Genomic DNA, 22,743 nt, shown 5'->3' with positions numbered 1-22,743 from the left:
AAGCACTGGTTAGGCCAGAGCGCTCCCACCCTGGAGACAGACCCATGATTCGCCAGAGGGATGGCGTCCTGAGTCCCGGCAGCCGTGCTCCACGCCTGTCCTTCCATCTGCAGAGCATGCGCTCGGAGGGAGAGCTTGTTTGATGTCTGGGCGATTTGTTTGGTTTAATTTTGTTGTTCCCCATCTCTGCTGTCAAGAGGTAAACAGACACGCTGCTTGTCTTCCAAGGAGGGCCAGATTAATAATGCATTGGCAGCAGGTGGAAGAGCACGGCCAGGACGCAGTCACCAGGGTTTTCATCCGGGCTGAGCCCGCAACTGGCTGTGCACACCAAGCCAAGGCTCTGAGCCTCTCTGGGCCTCTTCTCTCCTCATGGATAGTCTGAGGCTGGGGTCCTGACCTCCGCCCCCATGATGGTGCTGGAGGAGACAGTGCTCGCCGCAAGAAGGGAGGCCTGCCTGTGCTGGGTTCCCGATGGGCGTTACTGGCAGTTTTCCTGGGCAAGGGGATTCTTCCAGACAAGGAGAACGGCTCAGAGATCATACGAGGCCTCGTCAAAGTCACACAGCAAGTAACTAATGCAGCCAGAACTCAGGCTGGGCCAGTTCTAAGCTCCACTCCTTCCCCGGGAGGAGCTGGTCAGGACCACACAGCCTTGCAGGTGCCCCTGTCACTTCCTGTCATCACTGCCACCATCACACCCACGTCAGGCCAAGGGGCAGCCTCAGCATCGCATCCCCATTTGGGGATCTTCCTTGCACTGGGTACCGCCCAACCATCCCCCAAACCTAGGCTGTCTCTTCTGTACCCTGGGCACGTTGCCTCCTGCCTGCCCCGAAGACGGCAGATGTGAGGATCGGCTGAGTGAGGGGTGGGTACCCAGAGCTGGGGCACAAGCCCCCTCCCCCCTGCCCTGCACCTCCCACCCTGGAGGATGGCATCTGAGGCCTCACACAGACGAGGAGCTTGGGCCAGGCCAGTCCCTCCCAGGGCAAGTGGCATTTGGGAGAGACTGGACGGGCAGGTGATGCTGACTCAGGAAAGACAGACTGTGCAGCAGGACAGGCTTCAGAGGCGGATGACGGGGTGCCTGCCTGGCCACTGCTGGCTGGGACTTCACGCGTGTGATGCTGCAGGAATGGCAGCAGGGACATGAACTACAGGGCCAGGGACAGGCCGGGGATGAGACAGGCGGAAGTCTCAGGTCGCCCCACCATGGCTGCCCACTCACCCCTCATCCCTGTGGCCCCCAGACCCCTTCAGACCTGAGGCTGGCCTGGGATGGCGCTGTAGTAAGAGCTGAGCCTGTTCCAGGGACAGCAATCAATTCCACGCAGATACTCCTGGCTTCTCACTGTGGGGGCTACAGTTCTGCCTCCCTCTCCCCTTCTTTCCCAGCAGAAAGTACAGGAGAGCCGAGGGCCGGTCCTGTGGGCCTGGTAGCACTGAGGTTTTCAATGAAACAATCTATATCTGTTTGCGGAAGGTAGGGCCCAGCCAGCTGGATTCCTCTGGGATCCAAGCCTTGGGGCTGTGGCCAGCCTCCAGGCAGCCCATGTGTTCTGGGGCCTGGCTTGGAGGCCTCCTCTTCACCCCAGCCTTGCCCTTTCCTCCACTGAGGAGCTGCTCCCCCCAACCAAGCCCAGCACCCTCTCCAGCAGCTCAAGATAGTGGATAGGACAATTATTCCCTGGGCTGCCAGAGCACTCTGAAGCCCTGTCTGTGCATGGTGGGTGGGGTGGGGGCTGCCCCCCCCGGACCCTTGCACCCCATCTCTCTGTGGCCATCCCCTCCGGTTCCTCCCACTGCTGGGTCCTTCCAGCATGACACTCGCCTGGTTCGGTGAGAAATCCCGAGATGCACGGGCAAGCCCGGGCATCAGAGACCTGGGTTCAAATTCTGACCCCACCCTGTTGCCAGCTGCATGATTTGGGGCAAGTGCTGGCTTTTCCTGAGTTTCAGCCCCACATCCACAAAGCGCGCAACAGTGGCTGTTTGTCACGAGAGCAGGATGGGGACCGGCCACACTCTGGGGCTCTGCATGCTGTAGCTCCATCCCCTGACCACTCTCCCTGCCCGGTGCGGAGCGCAGCAGCTCCTCCGGCAGATCCCGGACACTCACGCTGCACCTGGCCTGTGCTGTGGTCCAGGAGGGTGGAGACACACACGTGCCCGCCCGGGGAGCTGGAGACCAGGGGAGACAGGTCCCGAAGGCAGGATGAGGACAGTGGGGTGGGAGCGCCGTAGTGCAGAGGAAGGCGCGGGACCTGGGGGCTGCCGTCTGCACCAAGCACAGGGTGTGTCCTGTGGTGGGGGTGGGGGAGAGGGGGCAAGGTGGGGGCCAGGAGTGCATGCGTCCTCCCTGGGCTCCCCACCCCCACCTGCACCATCCTCCTGGCGCAGCAGGGACTCTGGAAAGGAGGGTCCACAGGCCAATGTCACAGCCGCCCTAAGATAGGCACGCTGGCAGCCCCGAAGGGCACGGCGGCAGTGCTGGCATTGTGGAGGGCAGAGGTCTTAGGGACAGAGGCCTCCGGGGCTTGGAGGGTAAGGACACAAGTTAGGATGTCAGCCCCACCTTGGGGAGGCCTCCACAGATGATCCAAGCATCTCACAGACAGAGATCACTTTCTTCTCCCTTCTCCCAGGGTCAGTCCCAGACCTGTTGTGGAGAACTTGCTCTTATTCCCAAATCACCACCACAGCCTGATCCCCAGCTCCGTCATCACCACCACTGCTGCCACCACTGCCACCACCACCACATCACCACCATCATCTTCACCATCACCACCAACATCACCATCATCATCACCATCATCAACTTCACCATCACCATCATCATCACCACCACCATCACCATCACATCACCACCATCATCAACTTCACCATCACCATCATCATCACCACCACCATCACCATCACATCACCACCATCACCAACTTCACCATCACCATCATCATCACCACCACCATCACCATCACATCACCACCATCATCAACTTCACCATCACCATCATCATCACCATCACATCACCACCATCACCAACTTCACCATCACCATCATCATCACCACCACCATCACCATCACATCACCACCATCATCAACTTCACCATCACCATCATCATCACCACCACCATCACCATCACATCACCACCACCATCACCATCATCATCACCACCATCATCACCATGAACTTCACCACCACCACCACCACCACCACCACCATCACCACCATCACCACCACCACCATCACCACCACCATCACCACCACCACCACCACCACCACCACCACCACCATCACCACCACCACCACCATCACCATCACCACCATCACCACCACCATCACCACCACCACCACCACCACCACCACCACCATCACCACCACCACCACCATCACCATCACCACCACCATCACCACCACCACCATCACCATCACCACCATCACCACCACCACCACCACCACCACCATCAGCACCATCACCACCACCACCACCATCACCACCACCATCACCACCATCATCAACTTCACCATCACCATCATCACCACCACCATCACCATCACATCACCACCATCATCACCACCACCATCACCATCATCATCACCACCACCATCACCATCACATCACCACCACCATCACCATGACATCACCACCATCATCAACTTCACCATCACCATCATCATCATCACCACCATCACCATCACATCACCACCATCATCAACTTCACCATCACCATCACCACCACCATCACATAACCACCATCAACTTCACCATCACCATCATCATCACCACCACCATCATCTTCACCACCACCACCATCATCATCTTCACCATCACCACCACCACCATCACATCACCACCACCATGTTCACCATCACCACCACCATTTTCACCATCACCACCACCATCACCATCATCATCACTGTCTTCATCTTCACCATCATCACCACCACCATCACCATCATCATCACCACCATCATCACCATGAACTTCACCACCACCACCACCACCACCACCACCATCACCACCATCACCACCACCATCACCACCACGATCACCACCACCACCACCACCATCACCACCACCACCACCACCACCATCACCACCACCACCATCACATCACCACCACCATGTTCACCATCACCACCACCATTTTCACCATCACCACCACCATCACCATCATCATCACTGTCTTCATCTTCACCATCATCACCACCACCATCATCATCACCACCATCATCACCATGAACTTCACCATCACCACCACCACCACCACCACCACCACCACCACCATCACCACCACCATCACCACCACCACCACCACCACCACCACCATCACCACCACCACCATCACCACCACCACCATCACCACCATCACCATCACCACCACCACCATCACCATCACCACCACCACCACCATCACCACCACCATCACCACCACCACCACCACCATCACCACCACCACCATCACCATCAGAATAAGTACTGTGTTAAGTGCTCCCCAGGCAACCAGCATTACCAGTTTGTGTTTTACAGCAAAGGAAAACAAAGAGCAGAGAGATTCAGCGATGTGCTCAAAGCCATACACGGGTAGTCACTGCAGAGCTGGGACTAGAACCCAGTCTGTCAGACTCCAGGGACTGTCCTCATATGTCACAGAAGCAGCAGTGTCCCCTACTCAGCCTGGCTTCTGAAGAAGTGAGTTCTTGCTATGGATGTGGACAGGATGCTGGGCTGATCTGGTTCTCCAGACCCCCGTTTCCCTGGGCCTCTCCCGGGTACTGGGAGGGAATCAGGCTCATTTGCATTCAATTTGCATACAGCTGCTGAAAATGAGCCCAAATTCCTACCACTTTAAAAATGCATTGTTTCTGCCTTGAAAGGGACCTTCCCACGCACACAGCCATCCCCGTCACCCCACCAAGGGGTGGTGTCCCCTCGTCACCTCTCTGGAGGAGTCAATTCCCCACTCCCAGCCCAGCCCCCACCTGGGGGTGACTGCAGCCTGAGCCTCCTTCCTCCTTCCTCTCCAGAGGCCAGGGGTCCCCACGGCCCTCCCCATGGTGGAGCGGGCAGGGGCAGGGGGAGGAAGGTCCTGCAGGAGAAGACACTGGGGCCACTGGCATGAGCCGGAGTCCTCTGTGAGTCCAGCACCCCGGACAGCCAGGCGGTCAGTCAACACCGGGACTGGGCCAGATGCCAGATGCTGCCTCCGGGAGCCTCCTGCCTCCTCCAGACCATCATCATTCTGCGGGACCCCTGGCCCCCCGCCATCTGCCCACCCTGCCCTTGGATACTCAGCCTGGGATTGTCAGCCCAGGAGGAAGCTCTGTTAGGAGGGCCACCTGGAGGCTAGGGGTCGGGGCACTGTGGACAGGGCCCGGGCTCTCTGTAGACCCAGCCTGGAGAGGGGCCTGTCTTACCAGGGGCCAGGGACTGTGGGGTGCACCTCCTCCCGGGGCATGGTGGGGAGCACAGAGGCTGGAGGCCTGGCCCCGGGCGTGCAGCCCTTCCACTGCCCCGAGTCCGGCTCTCTTCTGCCTCCTGCAGATCAGCTGCCTCCCTAAGAAGCCCTTCTGCACGCCTGGCGCCCCATCCAGGAAGTGGACCATGCCCATCTCTGGGTTCCCAACTCTGCCCGGGAGTCAGGCAAGGGGTGCACACCTGTGCACACCAGTGCACAGGCACACAGAACACACACGTGAACACACATAAACTTCATGCACAGCACAACACGCCTGAGCACACACACACAACGGGCATCACCCGAGGGCCTGGCCACCCCTGCGGCCCTCCCGGGCTGTGAGCGGTGCTGGCTATGTGTCTCGGAGTCTTGGACGAGCCTTTACCGTCTGGCCTCATGGGGTTCATCTGATCACAGGTTGAGACTCTTCTCATCTCGGGGGCTCAAAGGTACCCCTCAGGGTTGGAGGGAAGCAGGGGGCAGGCACTTCTAGCTTAAGACAGTCCCACCACCCCTCAGGGGCTTCCCAGGTGGCTCAGTGGTAAAGAATCCACCTGCCAATGCAGGAGACAAAAGAGAAGTGGGCTCAAACCCTGCATCAGGAAGATCCCCTGGAGAAGGACATGGCAACCCACTCCAGCATTCTTGCCTAGAGAATTCCATGGACAGAGGAGCCTGACGGGCCACAGTCCACGGGGTTGCAGAGTCAGACAGGACCGAGTGACGGAGCATGCATGCACTGCCCTGAGACACTTCCTTCCTCCCTGGGAGGCCGTGGGGGTTTACCCTCCATCCTCATCTGGCCCACAGGGCTGGCATTTCAGTCATCCCTGCAGCACTTCTTCTTGGGCCTCAAGGACATTCCTCACCCTGGTCTACAAATTGGGGGTGTATGCCAGGCTGGCCACCAGTGCCCGGCTGGATTCCCACACTCATAGGGAGCTCTACTCATGATATTAGTACAGCAGGAAGAACTCGGGAGGGGGCCCCAAGTCAGGGCTGAGCCTGCTCCCAAAGGCGGGCTCACCTCCCCTGAGCAGATTTCTTCCCGGGTCAAGAAAGGGTGAGGGGGCCTCGCTGGGAGGGGCCCACAGAAGCTCACGGCTGCAGTCACCCACCGTGGACCCCAGGACATGAGCCGCTCCCTACTGCCTGTGGGCTCCAAGTGCCCCCACCTAGGTCTGGTCCCCAGGCCTGCTGGAGAGCCGGTGGGAGGCTCAGTGGGGGACGGGAACAGCCCACGGAGTCGCGCTGAAGCTAGGCCACTGGCTTGAATGTAGACCCACCCAACCTGAAGCTGCTCCGAGTTGCCAAGGACACGGGGGCAGGTGGGGCAGAGCGGGGTGCAGGGCTCCCCAGTTTCTCTGTGCTGTGCCCGTGACCTCTGCCCGTCCACCCAGGCGCAGCGAGCCCAGTAATGAGCAGACTGACTTAAATGTTTGCCTGGGGTTCTGTTTCTGCTGGCAATCACTTCTAGAGGGACTGGAGGAGCAAACAGAGCCGGGTGGGAAAAGGCCCGGCCTGGGGCCCGGCCCGAGGCCCGAGTGAGGCTCACCCTCCTGCCCCCCCCGCCCCGTAGCCCCGCCAGCTGTCCCTCCAAGCGCTTGGATCCCAACTCACATTTACATTTCTCAGCAGATGGCAGGGAGAATCTATAACAATGCGATCACGAGAATGAGAATCTCCAGTGTTCTCGGTACCCAGGGGCTCGGGCCTTGGCAAATCCAATCACTGCTTATTTACCCAGCTTGCCTCCAAATTAAAAGGCACCCTCCCCTCCCCCAGGGTGGGCTCCCAGCTGGGCCAGGGCAGCAGGGCCCACGCCCACCGCCCGAGCAAGGCCTCGCAGCTCTCAGGTCACGACATCCTGTCACTGGGGACAGGACAGAGGGCTCCGGCCAGGGAGTCCCTCCTCGTCCTCCCTGGAGGTTCCGGGTCTGGACCAGGCTGCCCGGAGGGCCCTTCGTGAGTCCTGCCCTTTGCTGGACTTGGATGAGTTCAGGTGCTCTCACTCCTCAGGCCAGCACCAGACACCAGGCCTGACCCACTGGAGACCTTCCTTCTTTCTGCATCTCTAATCTCCCCTGATCAAAACCGTGCCCCCATTTTGCCTCCTGGTGCCTCTGATGCCCCAGCCTTGCCCACACCTGGGCAGTCAGGAGGAGCAGGAACCACGTGGTGTGTGCTGACCGAGCATGGGCTCGTGCTGAGCACTGTCCTGGGCGCCGGAGCACCCAGAGCCCAGCCTCGTGGAGGTCGCCTGCCCAGGACCACAAGGACTCCCAGGGCATGTGGGCAGGCGTGTGGCAGGGATTGCGGATGACTCTCTGAGGAGCACGTGTCTGAGTGAAGACCTGCAGGGAACGGGCAGTGAGGACCTGGAAAGCCTGCAGGACAGGAGGGAGAAGGCCAACCTCGGCTGAGCAGCGGGGGCCAGGACGGGCATTCCCCGCTGTCTGCTGCTGCCCAAGGGCAGCTACAGAGTTCCCGCTGAAGGGCAGGGGACGAGGGGGCTGTTTTCAGGTCAGCATCGTCCGTCATCCGCCTCCTGGAAGCAGCAGCCTGGGTGGGGGTGGGAGGACACTGTTTTCCCCAAAGCCAGTGGTTTTCCAGGTTTCCTGCTAAACCACCAAAAGGCAGGCCACAGGACTCAGCGTGGTCAGCACATGCTGTGCTCCGATGGTCTGTGTCCACGAGACAGATGGGCCCATGATGTCCCTCTCCTCAATGTATGTCATCTCTGATTCAACCTATTGTTACATACTTATGAATTTCCCTTTTTCCTGTGGTCCAGGAACGTTTGTACAAGACTGGATCTCTGCTCTGAAAGTTGGGTAGAACATACTTTAAAGGCCAATCTCCACAGGGGAAGGGGGGGGGGGCGTCTTTCTGACCCATTCCATTTCTTTAATGGTTACAAGGACCACTGATCTATTTATTCTTAAGTTGGTGTTGACAAATTGTACTTTTCTAGAAATCTGTCCATTTCCCCGTTTCCAAACTTGTTGGCCTAAAACTGTTCATAGAATTCTCTCATTACTTTGGAATGTCTTACAATGTTCGATCAACCTTACTAGTGGTTTGTCTATTTTCATGGTCTTTTCAAAGCGCCAGCTCTTGTTTTCCTTCAGTTGCTGTCATGTCCGACTCTTTGCGACTACATGAACTGCAGCACACCAGGCTTCCCTGTCCTTCACTATCTCCTGGAGTTTGCTCAAATTCATGCCCATTGAGTCAGTGATGCCATCCAACTGTCTCATCCTGTCGCCCCCTTCTCCTCTTGCTCTCAATTTTTTCCAGCATTAGGGTCTTTTCCAGTGAGTCAGCTTTTCGCATCAGGTGGCCAAAGTATTGGAGCGTCAGTAATAAATTCTGCTTTGTCTCTATAATCTTCTTCTTTCTAATTTCTCAGGGTTTATTCTGTAGTCATTTTACTCTTATTTAATGTCTTTTTAATATCTTAATTCATTAATTTCCAGCCTTTCTCCTTTTGTTGTATAAGCATTTAAGGCTATTAATTTCCTTTGAAGTACCCCACAGATTTTGATATGCAGTATTTTCATTATTATTCAATTATGTCTTTTTACATATCCATTAATGATTTATTCTTCTTCGACCTCCCATTTATTTAGAACTGTTTAAAATATTTCCCAACATACAAGGAAATTTTTCTTTATTTTTGTGCTGCTGCTATCTAATGAGAGGATTTTCCTAATTGCATTTTTGAATAATTGCAGTGTTTCACCCATTTACTGATTCTTTGAAGTTTGCTGACACTTGGTCTTTGCCCTAAGTCATGATCAAAATCCAGGCATCCTGGAGAAGACTGGGTGTTATTTGCTGTGTTATTTGTCTGAGGGTCTGGTGAGTGAACTGCCGGTGATCACTGAAACCTGCGCCATCTTCACTAATTCCTGTTCCCTGTGCCCATGCTGACGCCTCCCACTCTCAGGGTGGTTCCCTCTGCAGGCAGCAAGTTCCGGCTCCACCCATCTATTTGGAGCTTGTTTCTTAAGTGTACAGAGACCAAGGAGTTTTCATCTTCCTGAAGAGCTGAACCGGTCATGCTATTCTATTTAATATATTGATATTTACTAATATGAGTGATATTGATAGTATTTATGTTTGTCTTCACATAAAATCTTGTCCGAAGCTGGGCTAGCCACTCATGCTCTTCCCAACTCTCTAACCACTGTGTCTTTCTTTACACTTTCTCACCTTCTTGTCCTTAGGTTTTACTGGATTAGTTGTAAATGGCAAAGAGAGATGTTTTTTCCTACAATCTGTTGATTCTTGACATTTAATGGGCCCTTTTAATCCATCCACATTAATCTGTTTACTGGACACGATACCAAAGGTTTGCCGCGGGTTTTCTATTTATCCTATTGTCGTCTTCTATATTAATTTACGGAGAAGGCAATGTCACCCCACTCCAGTACTCTTGCCTGGAAAATCCCATGGACAGAGGAGCCTGGTGGGCTGCAGTCCATGGGGTCGCGAAGAGTCAGACAGGACTGTGACTTCAGTTTAACTTTTCACTTTCATGTATTGGAGAAGGAAATAGCAACCCACTCCAGTGTTCTTGCCTGGAGAATCCCAGGGACGGCGGAGCCTGGTGGGCTGCCGTCTAGGGTCGCACAGAGTCGGACACGACTGAAGCGACTAAGCAGCAGCAGCAGCTACTAACAGGTACCAAAATTAATAATGTAATCATTCTTTACAACCAATACACTATCATTGTCCCATTGCTGTTCTGTCTTTTCTAAACATTGACCCAGGCAAATTAGACATTACAGTCAAAGAGCACTGCTTAATATGAAACAGTTTTATTACCTGAGTCCTTTATTGACCAGCTTCCTGGCTCACTGCCCATGGCACAGACCTTCCTCCCGGGACCATCACTGAGTCCACCCTTCAGAGGCTCTTGTCAGAGTCTCTTGGTAGCAAACCCTCAAGCTTTCAGTCCTCTTTGTCCTGAGAGGGTTTTGCCCGGGGCCTGATTCCAGCTGACAGTCCCTCTCTGGGCCTTGGTCTCCCCACAGCCTCCTCTGCTGAGCCTGTGACCGAGCTGGGGGAGCTGTCGCTCTGTCCCCCTTCCTGAGCCAGCCTCCCGCTCAGGGGCCGAGGTTTCCCACCACGTGGAGCCACCCGGTGTTGTGCGTGCCCCCCACTCCCCGTCTGCAGAATGGGGGAGTCAGGGGGTCACGCACCGCCTTTCCTCATTCGATTTCCTTCTCCTGGGACCCTGCCCAGACCCAGGCTGGACTTCTGGTCCTCTGCACCCTTTCATTTCTCTGTCACCCTTCCCAGTTTCTGAAGTTCCCCATCGCGTTGCCATTTCTCCGGCTAAGCCTCACATGTCATCTGTGACCAAGGATGCCACGGCCGAGTTCTTTGTTCTTAAAAGTTGTCACTGGCCCTTTCCAGACACGCTGGGTCACTTGTGATCATGTTACCACGGCTCATCTTTGTGACTTCACCTCATTTTTAAAATATTCCTTAGAAACTATCTTATGTTAGGTATCTGCTTGATACCTTGGGGGTCTGCATGGGCCAGCTGCAGCTGCCGCATCAAATAACACAGACTCGGCAGCTCTAACAACAGAAATGCAACCCCTGCCCACCCCATGTCCTGGAGGCGGGAGGTCAGAGACGAGGGTTGGCAGGCCTGTCCCCCCCTGGGGCCTCCCCCCCGGCATGTGGCTGGCTGCCTCCTCCCGGGTCCTCACGCGGCCGTCCCCCCGCGGGTGTCTCTGCCCTGATTTCTTCTTTACGCTGAGGTAGAGGTCACCCCAGGGATCCCACTTCACCTCGATCGCCTCTAAAAGCCTCAACTTCTAACACAGTCACCTGCTCAGGTCCCGGGGTGCAGACCTCCGCACCAGCACTCTGCACCAGGCGGGCCTGAAGCTCTGCTCCCGTCACTCTGCGATGCTGGCCCTCCTGCCCACTGCAGACTACGTGACCACTGCCCGTGGGCTCACGTGATGCTTCTTCCTCCCTCTGAGGGGCCCCCAAAGGCCTGTGGGGCCCTCCCCCAGAGAGACTCGTCTGTCGGGATCCCGGATCTCAGGGCCGGCCTCTGAGCTGCCTCCGGCTCAGTGCTGGGGTGACTGGGGAGGTAAGGGGGTTGCAGGGAGGGGACAAGCCTGGCTATTTCACTTCTCCCTGCAAACCAGCAAAGCCTTTACAACCATCAATTTTCCCACATTAAGCTGTTTCCTGCATGGGCTCCTAGTAAAAGTGAAGTCGCTCAGTCATGTCCGACTCTTTGTGACCCCATGGACTGTAGCCTACCAGTCTCCTCCATCCATGGGATTTTCCAGGCTAGAGCACTGGAGTGGGTTGCCATTTCCTTCTCCACGAGTCTTCCCAACCCAGGGATTGAACCCAGTTCTCCCACACTGCTGGCAGACTCTTTACAGTTTGAACCACCCCTAACCTGCAGTTTATCCACCAAGAGCAGACCTGAGATACACCCAGGCTTTGCAGGGCAGAAGGAGCCACCATGGAGAACACCCGGGGACATCTGACCACAGGGACGAGGGGGCTGGAAGGACGCTGGTCACACTGAAGAGGGCCGGATGGGCCACTAGGCGGCTCAGGCGCTTTTGTGGACAAGAGTCACTGACTCGCCACTGGCTCTGTGGGGAACAGTGAAACCCGGAAACATCCCTCCCTCTGTGTAGGTCCCACCCTGCGCTCAGCTCCTTCCGAGCCGGGCTGCCCCGGGAGCCCGTAAGTCAGCACGCTACCCAGTTCCTGCCAGGACCTCAGCTTCCTACTTCCGGAAAAGGCTGTTATCACAAGTCCGGAGAAGGAGGCAAAGGGGAAGCTGGCCGTGAGCCTGCCTCCTGGGGCCGCCCTGAGGGGCCGCCCCGCCCTGGGGTCACAGGCAAGGCGGACCACAAGCCCAGGGAGGGCTGAGGGCTGCCTGCGGGCAAAGCGCAGGGGACAGACAGCCAGGACAGACCAGCTCCATCTCATTTTCTGTCCGCATCACCCTCATCACTGTCTTTTTTTTTTTTTAATATTGTTATTTTATATTTATATAAGAAAAATATTTTTTCCAAAAAAAGTCAGTAGGTATAAAATGGCATCCCACCCCGTCCAGTACCAAGGAATATTTGTGCACACACTTATCTCACGTCATAGACATAAACAGAGAAATGATCGCAGGCCCTCGGGCATGGGTCCCTTGAGGCAAAATCAAGCAGACGCAGGGGCCCAGCCCCCACCCAGTCTGTACACCTGCAGAGCAGGGGGGCTTCCAGGAGTCACTCCAGGGCACACGCTGGGTGTCTTCTGGGTGCCCGGCCGAGGCATACTTCCAGGGTCTACGTGCCAGGTGGTGGTCTGGGGGCACTATGCCCACGTGCATGCGCCCTGACCTCCACACGCAGGATGGGAGGTGGGGCTCTGCCGTCCTCCGCATTGTCCCTGAGCACACCTCGCTCCGGCGCTCCCTGGGGTTGCTGGGCCCACGGGCAACAGCAGGACGGAAGGGGCACACTGGCGATGTCCTGTGTCCTCTCCAGCTCCGTCAAGGCCCCATGGGGCTCGGACCCTAGGTCTCCTCCTCCACCTTCAGGATCATCCCTGAGAAGGCCTCTGGGCCGGTGCGGCTGCCCTGAGAGGCTCCAGCCGGTCTGCAGATGGTCCCACACCCTGGGGAGCCGCCTGGGCTGGCAGGCGAGGTGCCCCGGGTCGGGAGGGCCTCCACCAGCCTCCCCAGGGTCTGGGTGAGCGCCTCGATGCCGTCGGCCAGCCGCTGGCTCTGCTCGGCCAGCCGCTCCAGCAGTAGGTTCTGCTGGGCCATCAGCGTGCTCTGCTGCTGGGACCAGGCGCTGAGCAGGGCGCCCTGCCGCCGCTGCGCGTCCAGCAGCTGCCGCTCCAGCTCTGAGGCCTCAGCCCCAGTGGCCTTCCCGGAGGGCTGGGGTCCCGCCGAGGCGGGCGGCGAGGGCCGGGGGGGCCCAGGGAGCTCAGCCGCCGGGGGCGCTGAGCCCGGGGAGGCGGGCGGGGACGGGGAGGAGGCGGACGCAGGGAAGGCTCCTCTGGGGTCCAGGGGGTCGGCTTCAGGCGGGCTCGGCCCATCCAGCGTCTGCAGGGGCAGCCACAGGCAGCCAGGGGCCTCGTCCTCCTTGTCGGCTAGGAGGGGGAGACAGGAAACGTGAGCCTTTGCCGGCCGGGGTCCAGGCAATGCCAGGAGGGCCCTCGGTGCACGAGGCCCTCTGTACACACAGCTGTCTCGGCCTTTCTCAGGGCCCCTCCGTGGTGGGCAGCAGCGCCCTCACAGGACGCCGAGACTCAGAGAGTGAAGGATGTCCTCCAGGCATGCCGAGATAAAACTCCAACCTGGCGGCTCCAAGGCCAAGGCACCACCACCAGGCTGCCATCTGTCTGTCTGTCCACTCACCCAAGCTGGCCATCATCTACCCACTATCCTGTCTGTCCATCTGCCTACCTACACGTGTCCACCCACACATCCATCCCTTCATCTGTCTGCCCATCTGTTTGCTGGTCGAGCATCCACCTGTCCCTCCATCTGCCCACCTCCTTCCTTCTGTCCATCCATCCGTGTGCATCTTCCTGTTCATCCACTGTGCATCTCTCAGCCGTCCATCCTCAAGCCAGACCACGCACCCCTCCATCACTCACCCACATCTCTGTCTGTCCATCCACGCACTTGTGTTGACGCCCTTCCAGCCCTTCAGTCCATCCATCTATCCACCCAACTCTCCATTCATCTGTCTGTCCAGCTGGCCATCCACCAAGTGGACATCCAGGAAGATAAGTGGAGTGGATATAAAAGCAGCACTTCACCAGGAAAAGCTGAGACCTGGAATCCTACACACTAGGCTCCAAAACCAGATCCACCTCTGGGGAGCTATGTGACTGTGGGAAGCTCTTCTCTCCTCTGGGTCTCAAAGCCCTGTCCGCACGTGGAAGGCCAGAGGCCGTGATGCCTGTCCTGCCGACACTTCCCAGCATGCTGCGGGCAGTGGGCAGGAGCCGGAGGGCTTCCTGCATGGTGGCCACCGTGGGCTGCACCTCCTGGGCGGAGCCCCCTTGCCTCACCTATGGGGCAGGGTCCCACCTGGGGAGGGCAGCGTCACCCCGGAGCACCAGGCCCACGGGCCCCCTGGCAACGGGCAGGCCAGGTTCCGAGCCTGCCGGGCCCCGGGCACGGGTGGCCGCCCCGCCGCCGCCTCCTCGTCGTCCTCGTCCTCCTCGCCGTCCCCTCCTCCTTCCGCGGTCCAAGCCCGCGCTGATCCTTCTGAGCCGGTGGCCCCCACGGGCACAAAGGGGAGCCAGCCGCCCTGCCGGCGTGTTGCTTGTCTGCTGAGATGTGGCTTCGGGAGTGAGGCCCTCGGCGGGCAACGTCCAGCTCCGAATCCCCGCAGCAGAGGCCGGGCCAGGCTTCTGACAAGTCCACGTGCTTGTCAGTTTCAACCGCTGCCTTCTCTCTGGGAACCCGGGAGGGAGCGGGCCCGGGGGAGCAGCCGTCCTCTGCATTGGAGGGCTGGCTGTGCAGGCAGAGGGCCCCGAGCCGCTCACCAGACTCTGCAGCGCTGCCCCAGCCCCGCCCTGCAGACACGGACCACCCCCGGCAGCCACACCAGCTGTCACGCACACCCAACCCTTGCCCTGGCTGAGGGGTCAGGGGGCCCCGACGCAAAAAAGGGGGGGCAGCAGTGGGCCCAGTGGGCGCCCCCATGACGCGCCCTCGCGGAGTCTGGTGGCCTCCAGGCTCCCCACAGGGGGAGGCCTGGGGAGGGAGGCTCTGCTGGCCGGCCCCGCCCTGCGCCCCTCCTACCCGAGGCAACCCGAGTCCCTCTCCCAGCACAGTGCTGACGTCCCAAAGCCCCCGGGGAGCAAGAACAGCGTCCACCACCTCCCGGCCCCTCCCTGCCCCCAGCGGCACGGCCCACACAGCGTCCACCCCCTGGCCACGGCACCCTGAGCCCGCCTGGGCAGCCCCTTCCTCGGCCTCTGCCCCTGCTCCTGCTCAGCACGCCCCGGGAAGCCCTCCCTGCCTCAGCGGGCCCAGGGCCCCGTGTCACTGGACTGCACTGTCCACCCACCCCACCCCTAGGACACGAGCTCTGGGAGACACAGGCTCTGGCGGCTCTGTCTCTGAGTGAGGGCCCAGCACAGAGCAGGGGACCTGGGGGACGGGCGGCAGGTGGAGGATGGTTGCGGCGCCCACTCCCTGCTGGACCCAGGCCGGGCCAGGGGCTCACATCACAGTTGTGTGTCCCCAGAGCTGCCTGATGCCCGCCTCAAGCAAACGAGGGTCAGATATTGGTCCTCACTGCCCCAGAGCCAGCCGATAAATCCCAAGCAGCAAGGCCCCACCAGCTCCAGCCCCACGCCCAGCCAAGGGCAGACAGGGAGCGACACCCTGCCCAGCAAGGTGTCCTCTGCACAGCCCCGCCCTCCAGGACAGGGCAGCCGGTGCCGCACACCAGGCATAGGGAGCCGCAGCCCTGACGGCGCCCACGGCAGGGAGACCCGCCCCTGGGAGCCGCTCGCCCCTCACCCCTGCCCTATCACTTGCTGAGCCGTGGGCAGAGGCCCGGGACACAGCCTCGGTGGGGGTGCAGACTGGGGCAGGCAAGGCTGACCGCCCTGGGCATGCAGCCCGCGCCCTCTCCTCTCCCCTCCCCCACGGCAGTCGGCCTGAGCGCAGAGAAGACCCTGCGGGCCTGCCCCTCCGGCGCGGGCAGGGGCGGAGGGCTGTGCCCTCACACTGACTTACTTGGTGCCGGCTGGCTCCAGCGAGGAGCTCACTGGCCACCTCTGTGTGCGAGGACGCAGCCTCTAGGCCGGCTTCAATACTATCTGCAAATCAAGACAACACAAGCAATTACAGAGAGGAGACCTTGTGGTCACCCGGGGCGGGGGCGGGGGGAGGCACAAACGGGGAGTCCGGCCTCCAGAGGTCAGAGGCTGTGGGGCTGGGCACTGCTCACCCGCCCGGCGTGGGCCCTGGCCCGCCTGAGTGTCAGGACAGAGACCCTGGCACTGTCTGTCCTCGATGCCTGGCAGCCCCTCAGAACGGGTGAGTCTAGCCCAGAACAGCTTTGCACACAGTGAGCCGCCGTGAAGACGGCTGTCGGGGTCTGGGAATACCACCGACCCTGCCATGATATCTGCACGTGCCGGCCGCTGGCATTCCCGCACCAAGCAGCTGGTTCTGACGACTGTGCGGGTCTGAGTGGGGACCAGGGGCTTCAGGCAGGGGCCTGCTGGGCCTGTCGGCAGAGCCCCCAAGACGTCACCCCAGCAGCACAGCTGAGCCACCCTGGGACACCAGAAGACACCCCTCCGTGGCACTGGGGGTGGAAAGGCGGTTTCACATGAAGCACCCGCGAGTCCACCCCGCCCTACAACAGCACGCGGCCAGGCTGGCGGGCACAGGGCAGGGGCAAATCAGGGCCGGGGCCCTCAACCCGGGAGGAACAGGGCTGGAACCCCCGGGAGCACCAGGGCGATTCTCTATATACATCCTCTCCCCCTGAAAAGAAGGACCCGGTGCTGCCCAGACAAGTGAGCAGAGACCACAGCTGTGGGCATAGCCCTCAGCAGAGACCAGCTGGAGCTCCGTGGGCTGACCCGTCAGATGCAAACACGCATCCGGCCAACTCTCAGGAAGAGAGGACAAGCCTCTGAATTCACGCATTTTGGTGAAAACTCAGAGGTAAAAGTGGCTACATGCACACATCTCCTCTGATGCTGGGAAAGATTGAAGGCGGGAGGAGACGGGAACAACAGAGGATGAGATGGTTGGATGGCCTCACCGACTTGATGGGCAGGAGTTTGAGCAAGCTCCGGGAGTTGGTGATGGACAGGGAAGACTGGCGTGCTGTAGTCCATGGGGTCACAAAGAGTTGGACGCGACTGAGCGACTGAAATGAACACACCTCCCTCAACCCAAACACATGTGCCTGGGCACTGCCCAGGGCTTGAGGCAGAGACGGCGCCCATAAACGCAGGTGCGGCCCGGGCACTAAGGGTCCAGTCAACAGCTGGCTGCCCCGAGGGGTGAGAGCCTGGGAGTCATGGGGGACAGGGACGGGGTGCCACCAAACCAGGGTGGGTGGGACGTCTGGGCTGAGCTGGGCCTCATCATGGTGGAACTTGCAGAACCAAGCGTCACGCACTGGGGCCACCAGAATGAACACAGCCACCGAGCTCCTGCCCCGCTCCTAGGCTGGGGGCCGGCAGATGGGTCTGAGCAGCCGGCGCCCCCCGCCAGCTCCCCTGGGCCTTAGAGTGTGCCCATCTGCAGCATGCCAAAGCCGGGTCTGGCTCTGCCAGTAGAACAGGCGGCCTGCCCATGACTAACAGGCAGGCCCTGCCCCGTCGTCCAGGCCCATGACTCAGTCCAGCCCACGGCACAGCCGTGTCCTGGATCTGTGTGCATCTCTGACCTGCCCCCGCCTGTTCGGTGCAGAGCCCCCAAAAGGTCCGGTGGGGCCTCTGCTGGGGTGTCGACAGCCCCTGCTGTCCCTGCAGGCCGTCCTGCCAACCGCAGCCCTCAGGATGTAATTGGTCCTGCTTCCAGCTTCTCCCTAAAGTCCTTCCAGAAGCTCCCCAGGAAGGGGGGGCGAGGGTCCGTGGGGCCCAGCTTCAAGCTGCGGGTGGAGCCAATGCTGCTGCGGTGCAGGGCGCTGTGATGGGCTTGCAGCGGTGTCTTGAGAGGAGGGGGACGAGGAGCAGGAGGAGGAGGCGCTGGAGGCGGCGGCCAACACCCAGCCAGGCAGCCATCTTCCTCGCCAGGCTCAGGAGCGGCCGCAAAGGCGGCTGGTGGTGGGCCCAGGGCTCCGGGGTCAGCGTGCCCTGGGAGGCAGAGGGCCCCTGACGCTGTCTGGCCTGGCCTGAGGCTGAGTGACGCAGGCGAGGGGCGCCCTTCCCTGGCCTGGAGCCTCGGTCTCCCCATCTCGACGCAGAGCAGGCCTTGCTGGAGGGAGGCTCCGGGCGGGCTGTGGGGGGCCACTTACTTGGGAGGGACTCGGCGGCATGGGCCTCCCCGGGGGCGCCCGGGGCCGCGAAGGTCTCGGCCACCATGCGCTCGACGGGCGTGAGGATGGCGGGGGCGCGGGGGCGCTCGGCCAGCTTCCTGCGCACCACCCCGCGCAGGTCCCGCCACTTGTGCTTCACGTCGCCCAGGTCCCGGCGGCAGTAGCCCAGTGCGTTCACCGCCTGCAGGATCTTGCTCCACACCCGGTGTTTGCGGGCGGGCGGGCCCCGCAGCGCCCCGAACAGCAGCGGGTAGTGGCGTGTCACCCTCTGCACCAGCACCTCTGTCTCCTGGGGGCTGAAGTTGGGCTTCCGTGTCTTGGTGCGCGAGTGGGGGCCCGGCCTGGGCAGTAGGGCCGCCACAGCCGGCTCGGGGCTGGAGCTGCGCCCGCACGAGGCCTTGCCACTGCTGGACCCTGGAAAGGCACCGGAGGCTGAGGGCGGCAGGCTGGCCCCACCGCCCCCTATGGGGGGACGCGGGCCTCACCCACCGTCTGCCGTCCAAGGACACCCACAATGGCACGCAGCGGGGTCCCGGGTCGTGGCTACTCTGGACACTGGGGCCCACCCCTCCAGCAGGCACGGCTCTGGAGGAGGTCAGTCCTCGCCACGCCCCCTGCCCAGCAGAGAGCCCCTCCCCATCGGCCCATCACTGGGACCGAGTGACCATCTGGTGACCATCCAGGAAACAGCTGGGTGTCCATCTGGAGCATACAAAGCATTCTGCACACCCACCCTGACGGTCACCCACAGAGGCGACAGAGCACGTGGAGACAGGGGAGGTCCCAGGAGAGGTGCCCTGAGCTGGCACGGGTGCTGCCCAGAGCTGCCCAGAGCAGGAGCAGGGTCTGCGGGCACCCAGGCTTGCAGACCAGGGAGGGGCTGGCAGGCAACATGGCCCAACCCCCTCCTTCGCTCTGCTCCTGGGGGTGCAGCACACACCGGGGGAGGGGGGCTGGGCCTCAGCACCGCCCCGGCCTCCAGGCCCCATTGAGGCGATGACTCAGCCTGAGAACAGGCTAGAGAGTGGTGTGGGGAGCCCTGGGCCCCGGCCAGGAGCTGCTTGTTAACCAAGTGGCTCTGGGCACTGGGAGCCGCCTCGCTCCTGAGGGCCGCGGGCTGTGGCCCAGCACCGCCCCGGGCACCTGGGCACGGGGGGAGGAGCAGGAGAGCCTTGCGGCCACATGGGCTGCACGGCTGGGCTGGTGGCCCTCGCGTGGCGGGAACAGGGCCACAGCAGGGGCAGGACAGCCCTCCCCACGCGGCCAGGCCCCCCCGCACATGCTCCTGGGAGGAAGGCACAGGGTGAGGGGCAGGCAGCTCGGATGCTCCCGCGAGCAAGAGGAGGGGCCCACCTCTCGGGGTGTCCCCGGGCTAGCCTTCCTGAGGGGCTGGGCCTGAGGGGCTGGGCCGAGACCAAGGGGAGGGCCAGGAGGGCAGCCAGCAGAGGCTCAGACTGCGGGAACCTGCCCAGGCCCCACTGTCTGCCGGTCAGCCCCGCCAGACCGTGCCCACCCCTCCCTGGGGCAGCTGCCGAAGGACTCTGGGGTCGAAGCCAGACACAGGGCCCCCAAGGACGGCCTGGGGCGGGCAGGGCAGGTGGCTTGTCAGATGCTGTGGGTACCCACCGATGGCTTCTCCTTGCTCCGAAACCATGGAGGCCAAGTCCTTGATGATCTGGTTCACATCTAACAGGTCGCTCTGTGGAAGGAAGAGGACAGCCGTTAGGTCCCTGGAGCCCACGGTTCATAAGTCAAGGCCATATCCCTCAGCAGTGCTGACAGCCAAGAACCAGAAATGAGCCCAGGGTCACCCCTCAACTCAGAGACACTGCTGGGATCTGAAACACTGTCCCCCAACCCAAAGGTCAAAGCCCACGCTGAGCATCCCAGGGCCGTGAGCTCCCTCACTGGGTGCAGAGGACCCAGCGCTGGCCCCTGGAAGGTTGCAGTCTTCTGCAGGATGGTGTCCCCAACACTGACCTGCAGGCCTGACTAGAGAGAAGAGGGTATGCGGAGTGGGGGGCTCAGTATACACCTCCCACAGGCCCCTCAGTCCTGTAGACTCCTCACTCCTCTCCCCTCCTGCAGCTCCTTGACTGAGGGGCCGGCCTGCCCCTCTCTGTCCACCCGGCACCCAGCATGGCCAGCACACAGGGGTGGCAGATGGTAGATGGATGAATAGTGGATGGTGGATAGATGGATGGTGGGTGGTGGATGGATGGATGCTAAACTGGATGGGTAGATGAATGGAGAGATGAATAGTGGATGGATGGATGGACAGATGGATGGATGGACAGATGGACGCATTGGATGGATAGTGCACGGATGGATGATGGTGGATGGAAGCGAAATAGATGGGTAGATGGCTGGATGGACAGAAGCATAGTGGATGGTGGGCAGATGGATGACAGGTGGTGGATGGACGGATGGACAGATGGATGCATTCGATAGATAATGGATGGATGGGTGGTGGATGGAAGCTAAACAGATGGGTAGATGGCTGGATGGACAGAAGAATAGTGGATGGTTGATAGGTGGATGGTAGGTGGTGGATGGATGGAAGCCCCACTGCGGTCTGAAGACTGAGTAACTTCTTGAGGCTAGTGAGTGGGGTAAGAAGCAGAACTTGGACCCGGAGACTCGGGTACCCCCCACCCCGCTTGTCATGCTGGCCGCTTGCATTCTCCCTGCCAGCCTCCTCTATCTTAACTCCACTCGCCCAACAAAGTAGAAGTGATGTTGATGAAGAATGTGGGCATGCCACTCACACAGCACACGCCTGGGGCTGTGCTGGGTGCAGAGGTTACAGGGGCTCAAGAAGGGCCGCTCAGAAAGGGGGAGGGTGGGGATTGGCACCAATGCCCGCTGATTTGAGTCCCTTCCCTGCAGGAGATGGCTCCTCCACTGGCCAGCCAGGTGACCCTGGGCAAAGCCGTTCACCTAGGAGTCAAGTTCCCACACCTACCACCCAGCAAATCCAAGCCTCCTCCCTCAGTGCCGGGCGCATGGCCAGGGTAGAGCCAGGAGGGGAGGCCCCTCCACACCTCTGAGATGCGGGTGTTACATCGCTGCCCCCCCCCATCCGCCACCCTGCAGCCCATCAGGACCCTGGATTCATTTCCACCAGGGTCATTTCACCCCACTGCTAAATATCACAGGGAGATTCATTTTCTTTTTAGGAGTGTGCTGGGAAATGAAGCAATTAGCATGATCTTAAACCGACAAGTACTATCAATCGCAATTCAATTACTGGGCTTACACACAGCAGAGGTGGCGGCTCTGCGGGAACCGGGCCCACGGCCGGGAAGGTGGTGATGAGTGCAGGGCCTCGGGCGGCCTCTGACCTGGACCCGCTTCTGGGATCTGCATCCCCATGGCCCTCCCTGGACAAGGCTGCTGGTGGGAAGGCCGAGCTCAGGCGCAACCTGAAGGTCCAGACCCCAAGGTCACCAGTGACAGCCGCAGCCTCAGCCAAACCTCAGGGAGATAAGCCCACCTCCCCACTTTTCCAGGTCTCCGCCCCAAGGCCGCCAGACGGCCAGCCTCAACCTCAGCCACTGAGCCCGCACCACGGGCAGAAACCTGCGGGTCTGGAGTCTGGCTGTGGGTGTGCTTGGACTTGGGAGCTCCGAGGGGACTTTGTAGGGTGCTCAGTCTCCCCACGCTGCATGAGGTCACAAACAGGCACGCAGGGAAGCCAGCACCAGAGGTAAAGGGGCTCTCCTGGGACCCTCCCGCTCTCTGGGAGCAGGGCAGCCCCGGCAGTCCGGGCCCCTGATCAGTACCAGGGACAGTGGGCTCGCTCCCGGGAGGTCTCATGCCCTAGCTGCCAGCGAGCTCAACACGCGTGCAGTGGATCCCTTCCCTCGGGCACAGGGACAGAGTCTCAGCGAAGGAGAGGGCGGGATGGGTGGCTGAGCAGGAGCCACAAGCCCGGGGCCTTCAGGGGCCCAGGACCCCAGGCTGCCTGCCCGGGGTGGGGGGCCAGAAGCTAAAGCAGTGGCCATCGCCATGGCCCGGCCCCAACGGGGACACACAGCTACTGTGGCGGGTGCTCCTTGTCCGAGCAGCACTGACCCCAAGAACCCGGAACCGCCTGGGTGGGACAGTGGGTCCCCAGTCCAGCTCCCTTCAGGGCTTCGGGAGAGGCCTCCCGCTTTGGGAGACGCAGTGGCCAAGGCTAATCTCTAACTACTGCAAATGCACAGGGGCCGCCCCCTCCAGGAACACTGCCCACATCACGTTTCTGTAG

The 22,743-nt window shown here is 60.4% G+C and overlaps 1 protein-coding gene across 8 annotated transcripts in view; it reads right to left on the bottom strand.

Annotated features, from left to right (window-relative positions):
- TSNARE1 (t-SNARE domain containing 1) overlaps positions 1-22,743 on the bottom strand; it is a 115,009-nt gene that overhangs the window by 26,893 nt on the left and 65,373 nt on the right. For 4 of the 8 annotated variants that reach the window (XM_043879446.1, XM_043879447.1, XM_043879449.1 and 1 more), the window contains exons 11-13: positions 20,118-20,190; positions 18,471-18,905; positions 10,280-13,611 (exon numbers count right to left, since the gene is read on the bottom strand). In XM_043879446.1, the coding sequence (XP_043735381.1) occupies positions 13,031-13,611; positions 18,471-18,905; positions 20,118-20,190 (1,089 nt within the window). In that variant the 3' untranslated portion in view covers positions 10,280-13,030. Of the gene's footprint in view, positions 1-10,279; positions 13,612-16,225; positions 16,309-18,470; positions 18,906-20,117; positions 20,191-22,743 lie in introns of those variants that run through there. The other 4 variants (XM_043879450.1, XM_043879451.1, XM_043879452.1 and 1 more) reach the window with 4 other exon arrangements.

Source organism: Cervus elaphus, chromosome 21, assembly GCF_910594005.1.
Source record: "Cervus elaphus chromosome 21, mCerEla1.1, whole genome shotgun sequence".
Taxonomy (NCBI): Eukaryota; Metazoa; Chordata; class Mammalia; order Artiodactyla; family Cervidae; genus Cervus; species Cervus elaphus.
This window is presented reverse-complemented; position numbering and strand designations above follow the sequence as displayed.